This window comes from Anolis sagrei, chromosome 5 (genome assembly GCF_037176765.1).
Source record: "Anolis sagrei isolate rAnoSag1 chromosome 5, rAnoSag1.mat, whole genome shotgun sequence".
Taxonomy (NCBI): domain Eukaryota; kingdom Metazoa; phylum Chordata; class Lepidosauria; order Squamata; family Dactyloidae; genus Anolis; species Anolis sagrei.
The window spans coordinates 176124764-176132702 of NC_090025.1; the positions used below are offsets into that span (position 1 = coordinate 176124764).

The following is a 7939-nucleotide window of genomic DNA, read 5'->3' on the forward strand; positions in this document are numbered from 1 at the left end:
AATAGGGTTAAAGTAAATGTTTTAAATATGTGTTATATTTGTAAAAAGGGCTTTAAAATGGAAGGAAAAAGGAAGAGGGGCCAAGAAAGGGCAAGATGGATGGATGGCATCCTTGAAGTGACTGGATTGACCTTGAAGGAGATGGGGGTGGTGACGGCTGACAGGGAGCTCTGCCGTGGCTTGGTCCATGAGGTCACGAAGAGTCAGAAACGACTGAACGAATGAACAACAACAAGAGTTTTATCGCGGACCATATTAATCAGGTTGCTATAAGGAATTTAACGTGTTTTAATTTTCATTTTCATTTTGTATGTTCTTATTGTATTGTTATGACACTTTGAGTCTCATCTTGGTGTGGGAGAAAAGGAGCATAAAAAATCAACTCAAATAAATAAATAATATGAATACAAAATACCAAAAACATACACCAAACACTGATGCATATTTAGTGTTGTTAGCTGCTTTACTCTCCTTTAGGAAAAAATCAGGATATTAAAAATAATGTAATGGGCATACTTGGGCCCTCCAGGTGTTTTGGACTTCAACTCCCACAGTCCAAAACACCTGGAGGGCTCCCCAAGGTGATTAGCGCACTGCGCATGCGCCTTTCCTCAGCACACATGGCGGCGTTTGTCCTGCGAGCTGAGCACATCCAGCGGCAAAGCGTATAACTCTTAGCCCCGCCCCCCAGGTGACCAGCGCAAGGCGCATGCGCCTTTCGTCAACCAAGATGACAAGCATACGAGCAGAGCAGTATTGGTCACATCCAGCTGCAAAAGTGTAACTTAGCTCCGCCCCTCCGCAAGATGATTAGCGCTCTGCGCATGCGCCTTTCTTCAACAGCGCTCGTCCTACGAGGTGAGATATAACTCTTAGCTCCGCCCCTACCCAGTCATTAAGCGCACTGCGCATGCGCTTTTCTTCAACATTTGTAGTGCAAGCTGCAAAGCGTATCTTAAGCTCCGCCCTTCTCCAAATGGCTTAGCACACCCCGCATGCGCCTTTCTTCAACTAAGATGGCCGCCATACTCCCGCGGTAAAGCGTATAACGTTAACTCCGCCCCTCTCCGCGCATGCGCCTTTCTTCAACATTTGTAGTGCGAGCTGAGCACGAGCTGCAAAACGTATCTTAAGCTCCGCCCTTCCCCAAATTTGTTAGCGAACTGCGCATGCGCCTATCTCCAACCAAGATGGCGGCGCCCGTGCTGCGAGCCGGCCGACGCTGGCTGTCTGCTGAGACGAGGGTGTTGAGGCCTCGGCGGGGGCTCCACGAGCAGCGCGCGAAGGAGAAAGGCTTCTTGGCTTCCCAGTGCGAGCGTGGCCTATTCCAGGAGGTGTTCCCCCCGCAAGCCGCCGAGGAGCAGCTCCTCCGCCTCCTGGAGCCCGGCCGCCCGCCTATCGCTGTCTACTGCGGCTTCGACCCGACCGCCGACTCGCTCCACGCCGGCCACCTCCTGCCTATCCTGGGCTTGCTGCACTTCCAGCGCGCGGGCCACGACGTCATCGCCCTGGTGGGCGGGGCCACGGCGCGGCTGGGCGACCCCAGCGGCCGCACCCAGGCGCGCGAGACTCTCTCGGAGGAAGAGGCGCGCGCGCGGGCGGAGGGGCTGCGCGAGGGCCTCGAGCGGATCTTCCGCCACCACCGCGAGCTCTTCTGGGGCGGGGCGGGGGGCGCGCGCCTGGGCCGCCTCACCCTCTTGGACAACGCCTCCTGGCTGGCGCGCGAGACCGTGCTGGGCTTCCTCTGCGGCGCCGGGGGCCGCCTGCGCATGGGCACTCTGCTCAGCCGCCAGAGCTGCCGGGCGCGCCTCGAGAGCCCCGAAGGCATGGGCCTGGCCGAGTTCCTCTACCCGGCCCTCCAGGCCTACGACTTCCTCCACCTGCGCCGCCACCACGGCTGCCTCGTCCAGCTGGGCGGCGCCGACCAGATGGGCAACATCATGTCGGGATACGAGCTGGTCTCCAAGTAAGGAGGGGTCAGGAAGGAAAGAGATGCTCCCTCTGAATCAGGGCCCTCCGGCTCCTGTTCTCCTGATGTTTTGAACTCCACCTCCCAGAATCCCTCACGATAAGCCATGCTGGCTGGTGTTTCTGGGAAGTGTAGTCTAAAGGCCCTGGAGCACCAAAGGTTGAGAACTACTGATACCCTCTTAAAGTGACAGTAGATTCAGGCTGAATCTACACCAGGCATGGGCAAACTTCATCTCCCAGAACCCCTCATGATAAGCCCCTGGAGTGCCAAATGTTGAGAACCACTGCTACCCTCTTAAAGTGACAGTAGATTCAGGTTGCATCTACACCAGGCATGGGCAAACTTCATCCCCCCAGAATCCCTCATGATAAGCCATGCTGGCTGGCGTTTCTGGGAAATGTACTCAGTCGTTTGTTCAGTCGCTTCCGACGCTTTGTGACCTCATGGACCAGCCCAGGCCAGAGCTCCTTGTCAGCTGTGGCTATCCCCAGCTCCTTCAAAGTCAAGCCAGTCACTTCAAGGATACCGTCCATCCATCTTGCCCTTGGACTGGCCCGCTTCCTTTTTTCTTACATTTCCCCCAGCATCATTGTCTTCTCTAAGCTTTCCTGTCTTCTCATTATGTGGCCAACGTACTTCATCTTTGCCTATAATATCCTTCCTTCCAGTGAGCAATCAGGCATTATTTCCTGGTGTATGGGCTGGTTGAATCTTCTGGTGTCCAAGATACTCAGAATATTCCTCCAACACCACAGTTCAACATCTATCTTCCTTCATTCACCTTTCCTTATGGTCCAGCTCTCACATCCATAGGTTACTACGGGGAATACCACTGCTTTAACTATTATTATGCTCCTGACACGACAAAAAAAACTAATTTTTTATTATCCCACTTTTTTCCCTAATCAGGACTCAAAGCAGCGAACAACATATAAAAAGCAAAGACATAACATACACTAAAAATCAGCACTCCCTCCTGATGTTATGCCCACATCTATGGCAGGCATCCTCACAGATTGTGAGGTCTGTTGGAAACTAGGCAAGTGTGGTTTTTACGTCTGTGGAATGTCCAGAGTGGGAGAAAGAACTCTTGTCTGTTTCAGATACGTGTGAATGTTGTAGTCGATAACTAATCTTTGGTCTGAGTGATACTTGTATCATTTCAGCTCCTTCTGAAAATAAATATATCTGAATGCTAGATCTTGATGAAGATGTTCTCAAGGAAATGGACATATCCATGCAAATAACTGATCGGAGTGTGCAGAGGACTAGGGTGATAGAGATGTTTGACACATCATATTGCAAAGACATACCTTTGAAGTCTGTCATGATTTCTGAGTTATTTTGTAGAAAAGGTTGTGCTAACATTCTGCTAAGTGTTGTATTGCCAACAAAGGTCAGTGCCACGTTGGCAAGAAATCTAATGCTATTGTTGTCACTTTGCCTCCTGTCAGGGTTACGGGTGAAGATGTATTTGGAATAACTGTGCCACTGATTACAAATACTGTTGGAAATAAATTGGGGAAATCTGCTGGCAATGCAGTCTGGCTAAACAGAAACAAGACCTCTCCTTTTGAACTATACCAGTTTTTTGTCCGACAGCCAGATAATATTGTGAAAAGGCAAGTATTAGATCTCCACTTCATTAAGTGTTCTTAAAAAGCTATGTTAAAAAGAAAAAAGACATTGTTGGTGTGTTCTAGTGGTTATAGTGACTTCCCAACCAACTCTGGATTTTGTAGTATAATCTCTGACCATTGGCCATACTAGAGGACATAGCCCAAAGGATTGGGAGATATTGGGTGAGAATACATCCCGTTTAGACTACTGCAACGCTCTCTATGTGGGGTTGCCTCTGAAGACTGCCCGGAAGCTTCAATCAGTCCAACGCGCGGCAGCCAGATTGCTAACAGGGGCGGGGTACAGAGACCATACGACCCCTCTGTTACGCCAGCTCCACTGGCTGCCGATCAGCTTCCGTGCACAATTCAAAGTGTGGCTTTTGACCTATAAAGCCCTAAACGGCTCTGGCCCAGTTTACCTGTCCGAACGGATTCTCCCCTATGAACCATCAAGGCTATTAAGATCTTCCGGGGGGGGCTGCTCTCGGTCCCACCACCCTCGCAATCACGGTTGGTGGGGACGAGGGACAGGGCCTTCTCGGTGGTGGCTCCCCGGCTTTGGAACTCCCTCCCACTAGAGATCAGATCGGCCCCCTCCCTCCTGACGTTCAGGAAATTACTAAAAACCTGGCTCTGGAATGTGGCATTTGAGGACTGAACCTAGAACCTCTCCTTGTGATGAATTATGATTAACTGTGACTATGAGTTTGACTATGACCATGACTGGATTGACGATTTGGCTTAGGTAATTGTAATGATGATGTTTTATTGTACTGTATTGCACTATTTTAATATGTAATGACTTTGTATTTGTTGTTCTTTATATGATTGTATTATATACATGCTGTAAACCGACCTGAGTCCTTCGCCGAGGTGAGAAGGCTGGCATAGAAAACTAATAAATAAATAAATGAATGAATGAATGAATGAATATGAGACTGGAACTAAAGAGAGTCAGATCACATTTCCACTCAGGCCTGAAGTGTCTAAGGTTTCTATAAACTGAATTAATTTCTAGGAAAAAAAGGTGATGTGTAAATAAGAACATACTCTTCTTTGCACCAAAGGTCCAGGCCGCATTATTCCTCTAGTTAAGATTAAAGATGCACCCAGTATATTCAACCATTATAAATAATTAAGGAGACATTTCAGATGTGTCCTAGGATTTATAAGCTTACTGACAAATCTGAAAGAATTGTGTTGATTAATGATACACTGACGTTTTTAAAGAGTATGCAGATACTCTTTAAGGTTCTGCTACAGTTCTGTCGACACAAAGACTTTACAACTCTGCTCAGTGTAGCATTAATCTTGTCATTTCCTATGTGCTTACTGCTAATGTAGCAGTATTTTTAGTAACAAAAACATTGTGATAACATATTCTCCATTTTAAATAAGTAGTCTTTAACCAAGCTTGATTGTTTATTTTTTGGAGAAAAATAATTTCCATGACAGGACATAGACTCAGGGACAGAAACAAACATACATTTATTGTGTCCGGTACTGAGGCAAAGTGTTGCTGTCTTTTTTAAGGTATCTGAAGCTTTTCACTTTCCTTCCTCTTCCGGAAATCGATCACATTATGGAAATGCATGCTAAAGAGCCTGAGAAATGGGGACCGCAGAAACGACTTGCTGCTGAAGTAACTAAACTTGTTCATGGCAAAGAAGGTCTGGAATCTGCTAAGAGGTAAAGGCCGTTTTAGGTGGCAAAAACGCTTATGTTGGTAATCAGTTCCTGCAAAAATTGGTTGTAATACAAATGTTGATTATTCCTTTTTTTTCTTTTTTTAACCCCCCCCCCCCCCAGAAGTACAAGGGCCCTTTATTACAGTGATATAGCGGCACTGGAGACTATGTCTGATCAAGAACTACAGGAACTCTTCAGTGAGGCACCATATGTTGAGCTGCTGCTTGAACCTGGAACAACAGTACTCGATTTGTGTCGGAAAGCTAACGCTATTGCGGATGGGCCAAGAGGGTGAGCTGATTCTCAATTTCCAAGGGAGTGTTTTACAATAATCCTACCAGACCTTTCTTGTATTATATTCCCATGAAGTGTCCTATGTGGGATTAAAATTTTGCTATTGCAAGGTGTAGGACATTGTAATTGTGAGTTTGGGGGGGGGGGGCGGTGTCAAGATGACAAGTTAACGAGGCTAGAGTCTAAGGGCAATTTAAGATCTCCCATTCATCAAGATGGCAGACATAAAAATGGTAGATATTTGCCGATGCAGAAGATAGCACTAAAGTTCATTTTCATAGAATCATAAAGTTGGAAGAGACCACATAGGCAATCTAGTCATTGGACCTGCAGAAAAAGAACAATCAAAGCACCTCGACAGATGGCCATTCAGCCTGTTTAAAAGCCTCCCAAGGGAGGAGCTTCCACCACACTCTGAAGCAGACTCCTTTTGTTGCAGATGTTTTCAATGGAATCAGTTCCACAATCAGAATGAGTTTCAGTAGTTTCATTGCAGCATCCTGGACAAATAAAGAACTTGATAGCAACAGATCATGAGGCCAAATTTACTGTGGTACTCCACTATTTCATTCTCATTTCAATTACATCTTTGTTACTGTTAACTGAGTTGGCAAACAAACAGCATTAGCACTGTAGTATTTCTACTTTGAGCTACCCCTTTGTAATCTCATACTGGGATAGTGTCTGTGTGTCAGTGAACTGTTCACTTTAGTAATTAGGAGCTAACTGGCCATTCCTCTACCTGGTGCTCTCCTACTCTTGTAATTTATTGTCAACATAGCTATTGCAGGGGGGTGATATGAGTTGTAATCAAACACATCTAAATACTAGCAGAAAAAGGTTGCTCAAACCTATTTGGTATACATCACTGAAATTCATTGGATTCTCAATTTGTTTATACCAATTTCTTCTTCCATTTCATCTGATTACACAATTTCTTTTCAAGGTATCGTGATATAACAAGTGGCGGAGTTTCTATAAACCACGTCAAAGTTACTGATCCTGATGCTATTCTTGTTCTTGGACAACATATTTTGCGGAATGGTTTGTCACTCCTTCGGATTGGAAAGAGAAATTACTATATTGTGAAATGGCTGCAGTTGTCACATGAAGAGCAAATCTGTTAACCCTTTTTCGGGTATATTATAAAAGCGCGCATTGCCTGAAGGCCTTCCAGACCTTCATATAACGTTAAATGGGACATCTGTGGTGTCAGTACTTTTTTCTCACTGTGTGAGATTTAAACTATAGGATCACTTGGAAAATGGATGATATCTCATTTCGTACTTCGAATCACAAAATATGTAGATTCTACCCAAATAATGTAAAAGTTGAAAAATTGGTAATATTGCCTACAATAAAAAACACCAAATAACTTTTCACTTATATTGTTTGTATTACAAAAAATATGAATGCAAATATTGATGTGAAAAAGCAGCCTTCCAGACTGAATAGTGTGGATTCCTGTTTGATATCACTATTCCTGACCTTTCCAGGGTATATTTTTGTAAACATTTTATTATCACTCAGATGTTGGATACTGTTTCATTTCAGCCATGCAGTTCTATCAGGTGCGTCCTGTTAAATTCTTTTTGAATATTAAATAAATATGTACATTTCTAGAGTTCTGTTTACTTGGACAATGTAAGTGTATTTTAAAGAAAGGTAAGTGTTATTGAGCTACTTCTCAACATGAGTGGCTGACCAATTTTGCAATTCCATGAAATCCTTGAAGCACATGAGCTGCAACTAGCCTGTAGTTATGCACACTTTTTAAACAGGTGCCTTCACAAGTAAAATTTGAAGCCATACTTCAAAGGGTGATTTATTAATGTAAAACTCATTTTTACCATAATTGGATTTATTTACAATAGTTGCTACATACATACAGTACTCTTGTCTAATCTTGTGTTTATATAAGTTGAAGAATTTCACCATTCTTATCAGTTTTTTGATATCATAAATCGCACTCGACAGTGATTTTTGAAATATGGCAAGATACATGGCTATGTTAAACACGGCTTCTGTTATTTTAGGTGCATCAGTCTACTAAAGACAGGAAGAGCACTGGAAATGAAGTCACACCCAGATGGCCTTAAAACTATGTAATATGTACATAGCATGCTAAATTTCAGATCGCTTTTCTCTCCTGTATGAGACATAAAATTAAGAGTGCTAGTACAGAAGTGGCAATAATAGCTGCCATTTTAAATTGGTTCACAGCTGTTGACAAATATCCACACAGTTTGCAACTATGTAAATTTAAACTACTAGGCTGCTTTGGAAACTCCACTGCAGTCTAACCTGAGACTGGATTGTCTGGTACAGGCTTGTCCTTCAAAACCTAGAGGATTATAATCTA

The 7939-nt window shown here is 44.5% G+C and overlaps 1 protein-coding gene across 1 annotated transcript; it reads left to right on the forward strand.

The window, feature by feature from the left end:
• Positions 1–1102: 1102 nt before the first annotated feature.
• Positions 1103–7201, forward strand: YARS2 (tyrosyl-tRNA synthetase 2). Its single transcript, XM_060776809.2, has 5 exons — positions 1103–1966; positions 3427–3594; positions 5128–5283; positions 5404–5574; positions 6524–7201. The coding sequence occupies exons 1-5, from the start codon at positions 1170–1172 to the stop codon at positions 6702–6704; spliced, it is 1473 nt and encodes a 490-aa protein (XP_060632792.2). The 5' UTR covers positions 1103–1169; the 3' UTR covers positions 6705–7201.
• Positions 7202–7939: the final 738 nt, after the last annotated feature.